Source organism: Moschus berezovskii, chromosome 6, assembly GCF_049115385.1.
Source record: "Moschus berezovskii isolate FMDL1 chromosome 6, NW_MosBer_1.0, whole genome shotgun sequence".
NCBI lineage: Eukaryota > Metazoa > Chordata > Mammalia > Artiodactyla > Moschidae > Moschus > Moschus berezovskii.
In genome coordinates this window covers 99985560-100003298 of record NC_142465.1, presented here as the reverse complement: position 1 = coordinate 100003298, position 17739 = coordinate 99985560, and the positions used below count along the sequence as shown (strand labels likewise).

Below are 17739 nucleotides of genomic sequence, written 5' to 3'. Positions count from 1 at the left end.
GGAACTGTAGCCTGCCAGGCTGCTTCGTCCATGGGATTCTCCAGGCAAGAATACTGAAGTGGGTTGCCATGCCCTCCTCCAGGGGATCTCCCCTACCCTGAGATCGAACCCGTGTCTCCTGCATTGGCAGGCAGGTTCCTTACCACTAGCGCCACCTGAGAAACCTTAGGAGGAAAGAGGAAGCATGAGCAAAGACACAGCGTCCTTAAGTAATATGATATGTGCAGGGGACTACAAGAAAGCAGCTCATCCGGGCCTCAGAATGTGCGTCACACAAGGAGAAGAAGCGTGCCTGGAGGTGGGCAGGTACAGGTACAGATCACAGCGGATGACTCACGCTGGGTAAACAAGGAGCTTGGTTTTGATCCTGTCCATGGTTCAGGGTCACTGAAAGTGAAGAAAGAATATGCTTTCCTCTGCCGTTTACTCTGGTAACTGTGTGGATGAATTTGACGGGAACAAAAACCGTTTGCTGACAGTTTAGGCCTGAACTAGAGCACTCGTAGTAGAGACAGAGGCAGATTTGAGAAATGTATAAGTGAAATTGGCCTGGCTTGTTGGTTAATGAGACGTGAAGGATGAGGGTGAAGAGGAGTGGGGAATCAAAAGATGACTTACGGGTTTCTTGCCAGAATGAATGGGTCCTTGGTAGGTGTAGGGCAAGGTAGTTAGAGAAGGCGAGGTGCAGAAAAAGAATGAAACTGGCACTTTACAGGAACAGATCAGCTTTGATGAGGCGAGAAGGGGCAGCAGTCAGATTAGTGAGCTGCTGCACTAACCCAAGGAAAGAGTAAGTATATACAGGCATATATGTGGAAAGCTCTTGTCTTAAGAGGGTCTGTTCTTCTCCAAGGTTGTTCGGAGTAGTTATCTCTTAAAGGGCTGGGGCAAGGGATTCTGGAGATCGGCCAGAGGCTGGACTGGCTGGAGCTGGGCATGATAGGGCAGCGAGTTCTTTGTTTTGCATAGAATGGTGGGGGGGACCCGGAGGGGAGTTTTAACTCCAGGCTATTTGAGCCACGTAACCTTCCTTCAGTAGGAGAACAGCTGAGATAGAGAACGCAGAGGAAGGAGCAGAGATGTGGGGGAGATAAAGACTTGAGTTTGAAGATGTTCAGTATCAAGTCTGAAAGACACTGGGTCATTTCTAGGAAGTGATTTCAGACTGTAAGTGAGATATAGAAAACTGAATTTCAACCTTAAATTGATGATTTACACTTCATCAAGTTATAGACAGTAACTTAAACCAGGTTATCCAAAATGTGGTTTGGGGATCAGCAGATCAGTATACCCAGGAATTTGTTAGAAATGGAAATCCTTAGGCCTGATTTCAGGCCTACTGTATCAGAATCTCTAGGGTTGGTTCCAGGAAGCTGTTTAAACAACAAAAAACAAACAAAAAAAAACCCTCTGAGGTAAATTGTAAAGTTTGAGAAACACTGGTTTAAACCATGAAATGGATGAGATATTCCATTGCTGAACTCACTTATAAGCTTTAGGAGATTTTAAAGTATAAATTCCTTAGGATTTTCTAATCATGTCATCTGTGACTAGAAACAGGCTTTTTTTCCCCCTTTGTCTCTAATCTTTGTGGTTTCTGTTATTTTATGCCTGATTGCACTGGCTAGAGCTTTCAGTTCCACGTTGGTAAGAGTGATGAGAGCAGACATTCTTGACTTGTTCCTTATCTTAGAGAGAAAGCATTCGGGCTTTCACAATTAAATGCGACATTTCTGTAGATGCTTTTTATTAGCTTCTCTCTATTTCTAGTTTGTTGAGAGTTTTCATCATTAATAGATGCTGGATTTTGTGAAATGCTTTCTGCATCAGTTAATATGATCATACAATTTTTCTTCTTTAGTTTGTTGATGTAGAGCCTTATGTTGACTGAGTTTTGGATATTGAACAAATCTTGCATATATAGTATAAACTCCACTAGGTCTTGATGTATTAGCATTTTTTTTATATATTACTGTATTAGATAAGGTAATATTTTAAGGGTTTTTACATCTGAATTCACAGGAGATACTGATCTGTATTTTTCCTTTTTACTGTTTTTGTTTGATTTTGGTATTGAAATGTTTCATGAGGGTATGGGTGAAGGGGTCAACTACATGGTGATATATGGTAACTGGACCTGTGGTGGTGATCACTTGGTAGTGTATACAGATGTTAAACTATAATTCTTCCACTTGAATCTTACATAAAAATAATTTTAAAAATCTATGAGGGTAAAACTGGTCTCATAAAATGAGAAGTGTACTCTTCTATTTTCTGAAAGAGAATATTGTATTTTTAATGAGGTTATTTTTTCAAGATTATTTTACATGGATGGACCTAGAGACTGTCATACTAAGTGAAGTAAGTCATACAGAGAAGGAGAAATATTGTATGATATCCCTTACATGTGGAATATAAAAAGAAATGATGCAAATGAACTTAAGAGACTCATAGACTTAGAGAACGAACTTACGGTTGCCAGGGGGAAGGATGCAGGGAAGGGAGAGTTAGGGAGTTTGGGAGGGACATGTACACACTGCTGTATTTGAAATGGATAACCAACAAGGACCTGCTGTATAGCACAGGGAAATCTGCCCAATGTTAAGTGGCAGCCTGGATGGGAGAGGAGTTTGGGGGAGAATGAATACATGTATATGTATGGCTGATTCCCTTCACTGTTCACTGGAAACTATCACAACAGTGTTTGATAATTGGCTATACCCCAATACAAAATAAAAAGTAAAAAAAAAAAAAAAGAATGTTGTTCTGGAGAATCCCTAAGCATGGAAAGTGTTAAGGGAGGGAGGGACCAGCCTTGTACATTCCTCCTTCACATTTAGAATGTTCCTCTCTAGAGTCCACTGTGCATTAGTAGAGGGGGAAGTTCAGTCTAGGAGGTTCAAAATGTGGAAGAGATGTGACTTTGATGTTTGTCTTCCAACTCACTGGTATTTTAAGAAACACTAAAGAAAGATTAGAGATTAGCATTCGCGTAAGCAGCTTATAGGATAGCTAAAATTTTAATCACATTCTAATGACTTAGTGCCTGCCCTTTAACTTTTTTCCTGTATATAATTAATAACGCTTCCCCATCCACTGGGAAAGATCAAGAACCAAGAATTATAGAACTATGGAGCAAAGCTTTTTTTTTTTAAATAAGTATTTTATGATATTTAGGTTTAAACTGGCATGAGGAAAACTCAGTCTTGTGGTGAACAATTCTATAAGTTTTGACAAGTGCACAGAGTTGTATATCTACCTCTGATGTCATTTCATTACCTTTCAAAAATTCCTTTCATTTCCCTTTATAGTCAGCTCCTCCTCTCAACTCCTGGGAATCACTGATTTGTTTGCCCATGCTATAGCTTTACCTTTCCAAGAATATCATATATGAAATCAGACAGCACAGAGCCTTTGACTTTGATTCTTTCACTTGGCAAAATGTGCTTAATATTTATCTATTAAATAATGTCATTACCTCTATGTCACTTCATTTATGCATAAGTTCTCTCTTTTTCTTCTCACTCAACAAGTTTCCTGGTGGCTTTGTTTCTTTTCTCTCTCTGTTTTTAAAATTTTTAGTGTTTTTGCACTGGCTTTCTTCCTTTGTTTCTTGGCTACAACATGTTGCATGTAGAATCTTAGTTCCCCGACCAGGGATCAAACCAACGTCTCCTACACTTGAAGCAGGTTGTCTTAATCACTGGAGCACCAAAGAAGTTGCTGACTTTATTTCTTTTGCCTGTGAAATCAAGGCACACTCAAACTTCTTCCAGGAAATTACTTGGTTGTTGATCATCTTAAACAAGATGAAATAGCTTTAAACAAGGCTGTGTGACCCTATTACCTGATTGGTAAGATCAGAGACAGATAACTGACCAAAAGTATGCCACACTAGGCAAGTCAATGACCAGTGAAATGACATGGTAGGAGAACTCTGTCCAACAAAGGCAGAGCATGCTGACTGACTGACCAGTCTATTCCAATCCTCTAAGACTCAGTGGTAGCAGGAGTGGTAGAGGGTGGCAGAAGGAGCATCCACTTGGAGCAGGAAAACATGGGTGCACTTTCCGAAAGTACAAGGTGACCAGATCTTTAGAATGTCAGTGTTTTTCTTTTAATTAAAAGCATTATTTTTTGGTTGCACCATGCAGTACAGGGAACTTCCCTGACCAGGGATGGAACCTTTGCCCTCTGCAGTAAAAGTGGAGTTTTAACCAGTGGACCACCAGGGAAATCTAGAATGTCAGTGTCTTGAACAACGTTTCATTCTCCATATAACCTTCTTGAGGGTGACTGAATTCCCTGTCATTCACACTCCACCTCAAATCCCATAATTTTTTCATTGCGGTTTCTTTTTTGATGTTCAACATTTCCTTCTGTCATTTTTTTTTTTTTTTGGTTTGTTTCAAGAACTTCCTTTATTATTCTTATGAGGTATGTAGGTGACAGATTCTTCTAATCTTACTTTTTCTGAGGATGTCTTTATTTCTCCTTCATTCCTGAAGGATCAGTTCACTTGATAATAGAATTCAAAAATTGACAGTTTTTTTCTTTCGGGATGTGAAAAAGGTGCCACTTCCTTCCAGCCCCCACTGTTTCTGATGAGAAATCCGCTGTCCTTCACCAAAAAATCGGAGATGGTGGGAGGGTTCAGCAAAGAAGTATCAAAACATCCATGGTGGGAGGGTTCAGCAAAGAAGTATCAAAACATCCATGGGTCTGATGGAGGGAAAGATGGAAGTAACAATGGAGACAGGGAAGGATGGGGAAGCCTGGTGTGCTGCAGTCCATGGGGTCCCAAAGAGTCGGACACAACTGAGCGACTGGACAACAAGAATGATGGAAACAAAGAAGGGACTGGAAGGACCCATCCAGAGACAAAACACCCTGCCACCTTTGTGAGGTGCTTGCTGCCATCAAAGCTCCTCTAATTTTGGTAGCTACCAAGGGAAAGCTTACTGAAAAGAACCCTTAAGCTAGTTAGCTACCCATGTAATCTGCTTGGATGGGCAGGTTAAGAATCTTTCCTCGCCTAGAAAGGATGAATTGACCTTCTTGCTGTATAATCTTACAGAGTACAATTTTCTTACAAGTGACAATTTAGAGAAGCACATTGCAGTTTTCCAGCAACATGTGAGAGTGACCAGAACAAGAAATCTTGGTCCAGGTTCACTTTGTATTCATATAGTAGAAAGGTAGTTTAATATGCAAGATACTTGCAGGGTTGGGTCTTACTCTTGGCTCCCCTTCTAAACTTTATATGCAGCCTTTAGAAAATATTTTATTTTTTATTGACGTATAATTGACCTAAAATACCATATTAGTTTCAAGCATAGATCATCGCTGTTGTTTAGCTGCTCAGTCATGTCTGACTCTTTGCAACCCCATGGTCTTCACTGGTGGCTCAGAGACCTGGGTTCGATCCCTGGTCAGGAAGATCTTCTGGAGAAGGAAATGGCAACCCACTTCAGTATTTTTGCCTGGAGAACCCATGGACAGAAAAGCCTAGTGGGCTACAGTCCATGGGTCACAAAAAGTCGGACTGCACCACACCAGGCTTCCCTGGGAAGTATAGTCCATTACTATCTCCCAGAGTTTGCACAAACTCATGTCTATTGAGTCGGTGATGCCATCCAACCATCTCATCCTCTGTTGTCCCCTTCTCCTCCTGCCTTCAATCTTTCCCAGCATCAGGATCACTGGCCAAAGTATTGGAGCTTCAGCTTCAACAGCAGTCCTTCCAATGAATATTCAGAGTTGATTTCCTTTAGGATTGATTGGTTTGATCTTCTTGCAGTCCAAGAGACTCTCAAGAGTGTTCTTCAGCACCATAGTTTGAAAGCATCAATTCTTTGGTGCTCAGCCTTCTGTAATGGTCCAATTCTCAATATTTTTAGTTTTTATATGTGCAGTCTTGAATAAGTCATTTGATTTCTCTATAACAAATTTGTCAAAAGAGCTTAATGGTACTGACATATGAGTTACTGTGTGTGTTAGTCACTCAGTTGTGTCCGACTCTTTGTGACTCTTTCTCCTTCCATGGGATTTTCCAGGCAAGAAGACTGGAGTGGGTTGCCAATTCCTTCTCCAGACATAGGATTTAAGGTTCTTTCAAAACTGTATAAAGTGATATATAAATTCTTACTAGTGGCTTGATGCAATTGGAAGACTGAAGTCAAGTGTTTCACTGAGTGGGATTAAAGCTTGGACCCTTTGGGTGTAAAAGATCCAGTAATCAATTCTCAAATATAGAGTTATCAGTTAAGAGTTCCCAGCGATAGCTTGTGCTCCTTGTCAGTTACATATCACTGGACCTTAGGTTATTCCTGATTTGTGGTTTCATCTCTCAGAGAAAAATTATTATAACATCATTTAGGGAGAGATGCTGGTATTTTTCATTGTCATGGTTCACATAGTCAGTTCTCAGTGAAGCAGATTGCAGCGTAAGAATTACATGATGATGGTGAGTGTGTGTGTGTGTGTGTGTGTGTGTGTATGTGTGTGTGAGACAGAGAAGAGAGAGAGAAACGGCAAGTGTGAGTGTGTGTGTTTGTCAAAGAAAGGGAAGCCTGGGGGTAAAAACTAAAGGTAGCAATGGAGAAGGAGAAAAGGTGTTGAAGCTGCAAATCTCCCCCTTGGAAATCGACACTGTGTGTGTTTATGAATTCAATACCTGTTTGTGGATAGGAGAGAGCCCACATCAGTTTGTAAGAGCATCCGATTATCAGCACAGCCTGCCCCAGTCTCACCCCACACTCGCCAACTTCTTTGCACCTAGGCCGATGCTCTTAAGCCTATGACGATGCGATTAGGTAGCATGAAGGTATTACAGAGAGATAAATCAGGATGCAAAGATCCTTTATTCGTCTACTGGGAAGAAGGCAGCTGGACAGCTTTTATAAGAGAAACATTTAACTCTGTGAGTATTTCTCAACTTCTGGAGAGTTTAAGCGGGATGTAATCAAAGGGCTTTTGTGGGAGTTTGGGGGTTCCATCTGGCTCTAAAACCAAAAAATAGAAGAAAAGAACACACTGAACCTGTGGGTCTGGACCAGGGTTGGGGATGGAAATGGGTGAAAACTTGGAGGAAACACATCAAAACTTCCCTTCTGTGACAAGCTAGTAAGTGAAACTTCATTTTTACAAGGTCACTGCAAACCTTGATTAATAACCCCAAACTGATCCTCCCTTTTTGGCGGCTCCGTAACAAACAGCTTTCTGGAAAAGGAGGGATCTGGGGCACTCTATGACCACAGAGCAAACAGTCCTTTACTCCCAGGATGTGCTTGGAAACTTGGTCCAGCCATCAAGAGGCTGACAGGGCAGTGGAGGGATTAAGGTAAGGAGCTCAGAGTCAGCTGGGGAACGACCACAGTGCAAGGAGGGTGCGCCCAACCATCTCCCTCCAAGGTGAAAGTGTCTGTTTGTTCCTAGCTGAAGCAATGTACGTGCTGGATTTTTGTTTTTGTTTTTTCATGGCTTTGGTTTGGGTCTTCTTTGACTCTCTGAATTATTTGATTTTCTCTGCCTCAGCGGGACCCTGGGTGGCATCTCTGGGTCCAGTGACATCAGTGGAGGAGACGGGTCCTCTGCCTATCTTCTCCCCATCCTTGGCCATCAATGACAGAATTGGTTATCTGCTCATATCTTTGCTAAGAAAGAGGGAAAAGAAGTCTAGGATGATAATCATAGCATCCGAGAGCCTGACTCAAGAATCTTCAGAAACTGCCCTTATTTAGCTGGAGTTTATGGAGCATCACCCTCTTGCTTCCTACAACTGAGCTCTGCTGCCTTGGGTCTAAGACAATGCCGAGCTTGGTGCCCTTCAAAACTATGCCTTGAAATAGTTTTACATTACATTACATTGCTGCATTCCCTTCTTTCTTCAGGAGAACACTTTGTAATCTTCAAAAGGGGAAGGGCTAATATTGTTTTAAAAACAGGAAAACATTCTGCCTCCCAAAGGAATGAATTACTTGACCCTTTGGAGGCAAAAATGTGAAACATCCGCTTGTAGCTAAAATCATGCCTGATACTGGATTCAGGTTTATTCAGCTCCACGGAGGCCCTTGGAGTTCCTAGGAAAACACGAACAGAATAAGTTCAGCCATAGGTGATACCTGTGGCTGACAGGACTGACTTCCAAGGCAGGACAGGGTCATATTTGTTCTGCTCCTCCCAAGGGTTTTACAGGGAAAATTGGAGGGTAAGTCTATGACAGAAACACCCTAGCGATGGGTGGACTGTCCTACACACTCAGAAATGAAATACTGTACCTGAAATGCACAATGAATGTAAAAAGAGTTATTCATAGGGCAAATCTTGAGTGCCACGAGGATCCAGAGATTAGCCAGGCAACTATTACATAACTTTCTGAGGAGAATTCTTTTACAGAATGCATTGCACTTGGAATTAGACATGAACTCGGTCCCAGCCTAGAGTTGTAACTTCAGAGTTAGATAAACATGCAAAAGAAACTCGCCAGATAAAGGGGGAAGTGTAATCAGGGGGACATAGAAATCAATTTCAAATTCTTTGGGGTTATTGTTAGAGGTATCAAAGAAATCCAAGGATAGCTTAAGAGGGAATTTTGAGACCAGAAGTGGGGAATAGTTGGAGTGTTTGAATGATGCAGAGGATTACCCAAGAGGTGGAGATAGCAATTTCTTCTCTGGTGCTTGTCAAGGACTCTTCATGGTCTCAGGGCAATGGGTGTGGATCCAGATGAACCTATGCTGCAACCATAAATTTGTTTTCAGGGTTCCCTTGACTGTCAGAAGATCTACTACATAGTTACTCGGTTTTGAGTACTTTTCACCAAAAACTGTATGTCGTTTCCTCTTATTTTCCCCATTACCCTGAAAAGAAAGAAATATTTGATTCATAAACCTATCCAAGTTCATATTAAACAGTTTGGTGGAACAGGAATTTGAAATTATTTCTATTTGATTTGAAGGCATCTACTTTTTACACTGTTTTGCCCCCAAAGGGTGATTTGGCTGATGAAGGTTACCTTTGCTATTGTCATTTAGTTGATAATTCCTGTCAGACTCTTAGGCAGCCTCACGGATGCAGCCCACCAGGCTCCTCTGTCCATGGGATTTCTCAGGAAGGAATACTGGAGTGGATTGCCATTTCCTTCTCCAGGAGATCTTCCTGACCCAGGGATTGAACCTGTGTCCCCTGCATTGGCAGGTGGGTTCTTTACCACCAAGCCACATTATAGATTTAGGGTCTTACATGGTTGGACCCCAGTTACAGTTGCCAGATATTATAGAAGATGCCCAGCTACATGTGAATTTCAGATAAACAACAACAGTTTCTAAGTTGCTGCTGCTGCTGCTAAGTTGCTTCAGTTGGGTCCAACTCTGTGCAACCCCATAGATGGCAGCCCACCAGGCTCCTCCATCCCGGGAATTCTCCAAGCAAGAATACTGGAGTGGGTGAAATCCATGAAATATTTGGGATATACTTATACCAAAAAAAAAATCATTTGTTGTTTATCTGAAATTCAAACTTAACTGGATGTCTCGTATCTTGATTTGCTAAATCTGGCAATCCTAAGCTTAGTAGGCTCTCTAGATTGGAGAAAAGTTTGTAGGCTCTCATTGCTTTGAAAGACTTGGGAAGTCCAGAAAGGTTGATCTGAGAGTAATTCTCCAGTTTTCCTTTGTGGCTTTGGCAGAGTTGGGGTGTGTCAGTCACTGGTGGCACAGGGTGATGGTAATGCTGCCCTTGGCTGCCCTCCAGCCATTCCCATGGTCCCAACCACACTTGGGAGAGGCACAGACTTGGCCTGTTTACGAGGGCAGTAGAGGGCCTGTAGCACAGAACTGGATTCAGTGGGCAGAGGAACTGGCAGAACATTTCCCAAAACCACTGAGGGCTTTATGAGGTGAAGATCAGCTGATGCCTTCCCTATGGCTTGATGGAGAAGATCACAGGGTTGGGATCTCAAGACCCAAGGTTCAAGGCATTAGTTCAGTCTCTTTGTTTACGTATTCACTCACTGGACAAATATATATGGCACTCCTACTATGTACCAGGTACTCTTGTAGGTTCTGAGGGTACAGGAATAAATAAAGACTGAAAAAACAGCTTCATGGGGCATATTCCAGTGAGGGATTAAGACAAGATCTACTGGTGACTTCCCTTGTGCTATAGTGCTCAAGATATCACCCTCCAATGCAGAGGTGTGGGTTTAATCAGTGGTCAGGGAGCTAAGAATCCCTTGTGCCTTATGGCCAAAAAGCCAAAACTTTGAAAAAAAAAAAAAGCAATATTATAACAAACTCCATAAAGACTTTAAAAATGGTCCACATCAAATATATATATATATATTAAAAAAAAGAAAAAAGATGAGATCCACTGCAGGCACAGGTGATCCAGGGCCTTGGCCAGCTTCACCATCCTTCTTGGTTCTAGGTCAAGCGTCATCAGTATGTTTCTATCAGACAAGTTGAGGACTGGCAGGAGAGAGTGAAAATAGTAATTGAGGAAAAGAAAATAGGAAAACATCTTAGAGGCCAGGATTTATTAATAATTTAACCTGATTTTGAGAGTCATAAGAAAAAGTTGATAAATTTTACAATGTAAGATTTGAGGGATGTGACCTCAAACCCCAAAACCTGCAAGATGAGACAGAGAAGGAGCTGGTACAAGAGAGCCATCGGGAGTGCACTGACCCACAGCAGGTGCCAGACACGGCCTGGGGCAGGCAGGAGGGTCTCCCACCTGGAGAACAGGAGGAGGGTCTCCCCAGGCCAGCCTCAGCACCCACACTTGCAGGGATGAGCACAGAGGTGACGGGGAGCGTGGAGAGCAGCCGGCCAGAAAGGCTGAGGCTTGGGGGCCACGGCCCACCTGCTGGAATTGCCACCAAATGTAAGTGCTAAGAGACCAGCACAGTGTCCATCTGTTCAGACACAAAGAGGGCAGTCAGGCCCTCCCTGCTGAGGCCCCCACCCTGATGGAGGGACAAGGCTGAGGGCTCCCACTCCCTCTCCTGGAGCAAGATTTGAGGGAGGTATATTGGGTTCCCCTTGTGGCTCAGCTGGTAAAGAATCTGCCTGCAATGCAGGAGACCTGGGTTCAGTCCCTGGGTTGGGAAGATCCCCTGGAGAAGGGAAAGGCTACCCACTCCAGTATTCTGGCCTGGAGATTTTCATGGACTGTGTAGTCCATGGGGTCACAAAGAGTCGGACACAACTGAGCGACTCTCGCTTGCTGTGAATATTAAATGAGTTGGTATGTTTATATTTAGAATATTTAGAATATTATCTAGTAGCTATGTAAAGGTTAGCATGTGTAAGGTAACACTGATAGCTACCATCCCAACAGACCATTGGATCACAAAGAGTTGGACATGACTGAGTGACTTCCACTTTCGCTATTGTAGCAGACAGAGACAGAGAACAAGGTTATATGAGCCCAGCATTGTCAGGGAGAATTGAAATTAAGGATGCTAGCATACATTTATAATGGATGACATATGGAATTCTATGAAAACAGGCAGTAGGTTATGGAATAGGTTGGTTCAAGGTAGGAGTTAAAGGTTTTGGAGCTTTTTCAGAATCTCCCTTCCCAGATTAAGCACTATCAACTTTTGTGATAGAAAAGGAAAAAAAAAATCTTTTAGTTTAGGGTGTCATATTACTTTGTTATCACATGTTATTGTAACATGTAAGAACAGTAATTTGTTATGTTCTTTTCTTTGTACTTAAAGAATGACAATGTATCTTTTTGTAGCTAAAATGTAAGTCTGGGAAAACCATATTGGATAAATTCCTGATTTGGATAGGAGAAAATGTTGAAGATTCTAGAGAATTAAGTGGGTAAAGAATTTCTTATCTGGTAGGGGAGTTAAAGTACAAACTTATGACTTAATCACCTCCTTTTGTCTTCCGGGTGTGTGTGTGTGTGTGTGTGTGTGTGCGCGTGTGTTGGGAACATATTGAATACTTTCATAGTGTCAGTATACCTGGTTCAGAGTTACCCCTATCCAGACAACTACACTGTCACCTCCCATAACTAGAAAAGAAGTCTTTGGATCACATGAGGATTAAATAAAATATGGGCCATAAAGAAAACCGGCCATAAGAACGGGACAATAAACATTTAGAATCAGATTATTTTACAGTTAGATGGAAAAATATGTAAAGTTTACAGAATATTTCAGTGTGGCCAAGTCTATGTCCTTTTCATTGACCACCAGTTCCACCATCTGTAAAGGGAGAGAAATGTGCTAAAAGGACATAATTATTATACATTCACACAGAAAGCTGGTGGCAGACTTAGTGGAACAACAAATCTACCTAGATTTATCAGTTTTGGCTTATAGCCCACTCTACTAGCTGCCTCCATTGACGTATACCTTATTTTCTTAGATGGTAACTTCTTTAAAAGATGGTAACTTCTCCCTTTTGCTGTCAATACAAAATGTTGAGCTTATTTATCAAGATGCTTTTCTCCCCATCCCCTCCGAAGATTATTGTAAAGGTCTAGTAAGCAATGGTTGTCACACGTTGAAGAATCTTTCTTTCTCTCTCACTATTCAAACAGCCTGAAAGAAAACCATCAGCCACCCAAACACTAGCAGAATGAGTGACAATACTGTGTTGGCTCCTCCAACTTCAAACCAGGGTCCCACCACCCCACGCAAAGGACCCCCCAAGTTCAAGCAGAGGCAGACTCGTCAGTTCAAGAGCAAGCCTCCTAAGAAAGGTGTGAAAGGGTAAGACCAACATGAAAAAGAAGGTTTCTTATTTTTTTGAGAGATTAATGCTCACCATATTAAATCGACATAAAAATTTCCACCTCACCCTCTGTTTCCTAACACAATCTTAGCTGAATCATATTTTTTCAGTCCTGGAATCCTTTCTCTCTCAGCTCCCACATATACAGCCAAATTTAACATGGAAAATGGGCCCTTTCACAGTGACCTTTGGCTTGACCTTCCAGACTCTTCTTGATCACTCTCCTTTGCTGATGTAAACTGTGCTTTAATTTGGACCACAGAATCACTGGCTGCTTCTAGAACACACAGTTTATTTTTCTGGCTTCAGATTTTCTCTCTTCAGTTCTTTGTTTTTCTCTTTTTCTCCCTGGCAAAATCTGATTTATTTTTCAACACACACTCATGTTAATTTCTTTTGGAAATCATTACTGACTCCCTTAGACAAATATTATCATTTCTTCCATGTTTGCATTTTGTACATTCAACTATTGTAACTTGTACTATTTTATAGTACATCTATTTCTTTCATCTGTTCCCTGAGACTGAGATCCCTGAGAGAAAATTTGTGTGTTTGTTTTTTCCTTAGGTCTCAGTACCTAATACAATTCCAGGAACAAAGCAGACGCTTAATATGCACTTTTGGATAAACTAAATAAATGGATAAATTAATCATTTTAATGACTTTCATATTGCTTTCTCATTCCAATTTCTAGTTTAAAAAGTAGAGATTGACCACCTTGCCCAATGATTTTTTTTTTTTTCTGGCTCTCAATTGTCTTAGGTTACATTTTTATAGAGGGAAACACTCTCTTCTGGGACACATTGTTTAAAACCTGTTTGAGTGACACTTCCTTTGCCCTAGTTCAGTGCAAACAAAAGGGTTTTCGCAAATACAAAAACTGAAGCCTCTTCTTTCCCCTTGAATCAAGAAACTCTTCACATGACTCATTCCAGGATCTTTTGGCCCCGGTATCAGCTAACTTCTCGTGTTTTCTCCATAGGTTTGGAGATGACATTCCAGGCATGGAGGGACTAGGAACAGGTGAGCAATCTGAATATTTAAGTGAGAATCTTACCCCTGAACTTTGACCATTTTTCTGCTTCAGGCCTCAAGGAGCAGTTCAACGTTATTGGAAATACATAAAGCAAAAGATTTTTTTTGAAGACCTAGGAATGTAGGGTTTTAATTTAACTTCCTAAATAAGTATGTGTGTGCCCAGAGGCAAAAACTCAGAGAAATCAGACTAGCCCGAATGTTCAAGGAATCCTTGTGTTTTGTTATATACTCTAGAAGATGTGGGCTTCCTTGGTAGCACAGTGGTAAAGAATCTGCCTGGTAATGCAGGAGATGGATGGGTCATGGGTTTGATCCCTGGGTCAGGAAGATCCCCTGGAGGAGGAAATGGCAATCCACTCCAGTATTCTTGCCTGGAGAACCCTATGGACAGGGGAGACTGGCAGGTTACAGTCTATGGGGTCACAAAGGAGTCAGACACAACTGAGTGTACACACACACACACACACACACACTCTCTCTCTCTCTCTCTCTCAGGCACACAATGGTGAATTGTAGACATTCACGTAGAACAATTCTCAGAATGAGTCTAGCCCAACTCCTTTATTTTTCAGGAGAGAAATCTGAAACAGAGAGGAATTAAATGACAATCTGAGGCCACAGAGTGAGCTATTGGAAACAAGGGTGGAGCCTGGAGAGCCTTTCCTCTCCACCCGGGGCAGCCACTCCCTCACAAGCTTCCTCTTTTTTATGCACCCTCTGGCACTCAGAACAGGGCCCTAGACACTAAAGAATCTGGAGGAATAAGTTTTAATTGGCTAGAATTTTTATTTGTTGGATAATGCGTGCAAACTACTTCACATTCTCTTTAAAAAATTAATAGACTTTAAAGTTTAAAGAAATTTTAGGTTTGCAGAAAAATTAGGCAAAATTGTTAAGGGGTTCCTACAGATCCCCTCTTCCCCCGTGCATCAGTCATCCCACCTATTATTAACCTATTGCATTAGTGTGGTACATTTGTTATACTTCATGAACCAATATTAACACATTTTTATTAGCCGAAATAGCTTGATAACTAGTCCCCCAAGTCTCCTGTGCTCTATCTGTTCATTCCTTTCTCTCCATAAACTCCTGACAACCACTGATCTTTCTACTGTCTCTATAGTTGCTGCTGTTCAGTCATTCAGGCGTGTCCAACTCTTTGTGACCCCATGGGCTGCTACATGCCAGGCTTCCCTGTCCTTCACTCTCTCCCAGAGCTTGCTCAAATTCATGTTCATTGAGTTGGTGATGCCATCCAACCAACTCATCCTCTGTCGCCCCTTCTCCTCCTGCTCTATAGCTTTGCCTTTTCCAGATAGTCCTACAGTTAGACTCGTATAGTAAGAGCTCTTTCACTTAGTAATATTTACCTAAACTTCCTCCATGTCTTGACATGGTTTGATAGCTCATTTCTTTTTTATCGCTGGATATTTTATTGTATGATTGTATCACAGTTTATTTATCCTGTTGATAGGCATCTTGATTGCTTCCAGGTTTTGGCAATTGTGAATAAAGCTACTATAAATTTCTTTGTGCAGGTTTTGTGTGTGGACACAAGTTTTCAACTCATCCAATAAACTTTTGACAAATGATGGCATTCATAGCAATCAGTTTCCTTTCTGGGCAACTCTCAGTATATTTACTTTTTTAAATTTATTTTTAATTGGAGGATAATTGCTTTACAGTTTCGTATTGGTTTCTGCCATACATCCACATGAATCAGCCATAGGCATATGTATTATCTACTTTTTATTGTCCAGTGCCATTCCTCGGATCTCAAATAGAATTTCTAATCCCTTTGATGACACTCATCTGCTATTCTTCTATATCAAATGCTTCTCTATTTTGACCATGTGTATATAAGACCAGCAAATTCACTTTGGACTCTGGAATATATCCTTAACTCTGCCAAACTATTTGGAATAGTGACAAGAGGTTTATCCTGAGGGAAATTCTTAAGTCTTTGACCTGGTTCTAGTTCAGTCTCTATAACCATGAGATTTTTTCTTTTCTCTAGATATTTAACCTCTTTGGGTATCAGCCAGTTTCTCTGTAATTTGGGAACAATATTATAGCTTTTAATAATACATGAAGAAGCTTGAGAGCAGTCAGAGAAGCCCAAGGAATGCATCTGGTTGGTAGGTAGTAGGGAAACTAGATTTCCAGACGATGTGAACTTAAAGCGCCCAAGATACAGGTTCGATCCCTGGGTTGGGAAGATCCACTGGAGAAGGGAATGGCAACCCACTCCAGTATCCTGGCCTGGGAAATACCATGGAGAGGGGAGCCTGGAGGGCTACAGTCCGTGGGGTCACAGAGAGTTTCAGACAACTTAGCGACTAAACAACAACAACAACTTCTCACTTTAACCCATGGCCTAACTAAAATTCCACCTCTGTCCCCTCCTTAGTGTTTTGGTGAGACTTCGAATGATCAGAGAACTAAATACTCCCACAGAATAGTCCCAGTCCAAAATCTTGGAGCATCTCCCCAGAAAGGATGCCAAATAAAACTAACACAGATCCTGGGGGAGCCTGTTTGGGGGGAATCAGAGCCCCAAAGAGGATTAATGAAACAATTGTTTTGATCCTTCCTGGGATGAAGGGCCGTTCTTCCCTGTCATCTGGGCAACAGATGGGAGACAGGGCCGAGGTGTCTCTGCCTGAGCCATGTCCTTTTGTGCAGAAGAGGCTCTTCTTGGGGGTGAGATTGGCTTATCAGTTCTTCTCTCTCTTGCAGATATCACTGTGATCTGTCCTTGGGAGGCATTCAGCCACTTGGAGTTGCACGAGCTTGCTCAGTTTGGGATCATCTGAGCCACTGGAGATTCTGCCACTCTCATGAGCATCTGCTGTAACTTTGATTACTTCTGCCCTATTGATCTGCCAGAATTTTGACATGCAGGTGTCGGAAGTGGTTTCACACACACTCACTTCCCTTAAGTGACTACTAAGAGTTGTCTTAGTGCCAGACTCTTTCATGCAGTATTGTTTAACTCAGAATAGTAGGTGAAATCAACTTTTGATGAGGCATTTCCAACATCACCCCTTTTTCCTATCAGCTGGTTAGAAGTCATCCATATTTCTCTAAAGTCCTTCAAATCTGTTTTTGCTAGGCATTCATTACTTTTGGTAGAAGGCTTTTAAGATATCATTTATGTCCCTCCTCTCCCCTTTTCTTTAATAAAGGATATATTTACCTCGAATCTCATGATGAAGTTGTATTAAATGCTATAAGCAAATATCTGTGGCCCTGTTCTGAGACCCAATTAAACAAAGAAGGCACAGTTACACAGGAAGTAAGCACCGTGCATGCAAAAAAGCGTGGGATTAATAGGCAAGTTCTGATTTGACTTTGTCACGACCTCTCAGGGCCTAAATTTTATTGCACCAGGTTATCCCTGAGACCTGATGTAGCTTTAAACTGTACAGTTTTGAGCTAGTGGCAAACTGGAGATGTAAACTCAAGACCCTGACAGTGAGTTTTCTTTTCAGTGCCTTGGTTCCATTGATTGAAAAGCTGTTTATCCTTTAAAGTTTAGACTTAGATACAAAAGCTAGGGTATGGAATCCGAAAAATAAAATGATGGTTTGCTTCAGCCCAAAGTTGTGTCAAATGTAATGTGCACACAGCTATCTTTCCCCAATAGTTTCAAGGCAGTTGTGCAACTCAAGGGCTTTCTATTTGACCTGGATGCTTTAGGGTACTAGCAGTATTCATTTCTTCATGTCAGTTTTGTAATTTGTGGTAAAAGAATGAAGTAAATTAACTGAAAAGAGAAGCAGGGTGATAGAGGGGGAAAGAGTTTGAGGTTCTAATGCCATGTCATCATTTTGAGCAAAGATCTCATGCTTGGGATCCTCCAGTTTGCCTGAATTAGACAATCAAATTTCACAGTAGCGATAAATCCTGGGACTCAGAATGAGCATGAGAGGTGCTCAGC

General features: G+C 41.5%; 1 protein-coding gene across 6 annotated transcripts; it reads left to right on the top strand.

The window, feature by feature from the left end:
• Positions 1–212: 212 nt before the first annotated feature.
• PDE6H (phosphodiesterase 6H) lies at positions 213–17017 on the top strand. 6 transcript variants are annotated; one of them, XM_055395671.2, is made up of 4 exons: positions 213–312; positions 12565–12736; positions 13741–13781; positions 16536–17017. In XM_055395671.2, exons 2-4 carry the CDS (start codon positions 12603–12605, stop codon positions 16610–16612), a joined length of 252 nt encoding a protein of 83 aa, XP_055251646.1. In that variant the 5' UTR covers positions 213–312; positions 12565–12602; the 3' UTR covers positions 16613–17017. The 6 variants fall into 6 exon arrangements, with proteins under 6 accessions (XP_055251646.1, XP_088692864.1, XP_088692863.1 ...); XM_088836738.1 differs by having other exon boundaries at positions 242–306; XM_088836737.1 differs by having other exon boundaries at positions 287–342.
• The last annotated feature ends 722 nt before the right edge of the window (positions 17018–17739 follow it).